The 316-nt window shown below is 44.3% G+C and overlaps 1 protein-coding gene across 1 annotated transcript in view; it reads left to right on the top strand.

The window, feature by feature from the left end:
* CDK8 (cyclin-dependent kinase 8) overlaps positions 1 to 316 on the top strand; it is a gene marked incomplete at its 5' end in the record, with an annotated part of 20,800 nt that overhangs the window by 7,300 nt on the left and 13,184 nt on the right. Inside the window, one exon of the mRNA XM_010141878.1 lies at positions 21 to 90. Within this exon, the coding sequence (XP_010140180.1) occupies positions 21 to 90 (70 nt within the window). The remainder of the gene's footprint in view (positions 1 to 20; positions 91 to 316) is intronic.

Here is a 316-nt window from a genome sequence, read left to right as displayed (position 1 = left end):
AATAAATATTGGTTTTGCAGATAAAGATTGGGAAGACATTAAAAAGATGCCTGAACATTCAACTTTAATGAAAGATTTCCGGAGAAACACGTAAGTCTGCTTCAACTTGAGCTTTCTTAAGAAAGTGTATTTTACTTCTCCCTCCTACCCTAAATTTCTCCTGGCTCAGATGTTTTTCCTGTGTTGATGCCAAACAAGGACTATGAAATGCTTGTGACTCAGGTTGTGAAAAAAGAATAGCAGAATTGTTTTGTAAGGGTGCCCTTGGCCGGGATGGGAGGAGCAGCCAGAGGCGGGGGGGGGGCGGGGGGGGGGG

This window comes from Buceros rhinoceros, unplaced genomic scaffold, assembly GCF_000710305.1.
Source record: "Buceros rhinoceros silvestris isolate BGI_N320 unplaced genomic scaffold, ASM71030v1 scaffold9608, whole genome shotgun sequence".
NCBI classification, from domain to species: Eukaryota; Metazoa; Chordata; class Aves; order Bucerotiformes; family Bucerotidae; genus Buceros; species Buceros rhinoceros.
This window is presented reverse-complemented; position numbering and strand designations above follow the sequence as displayed.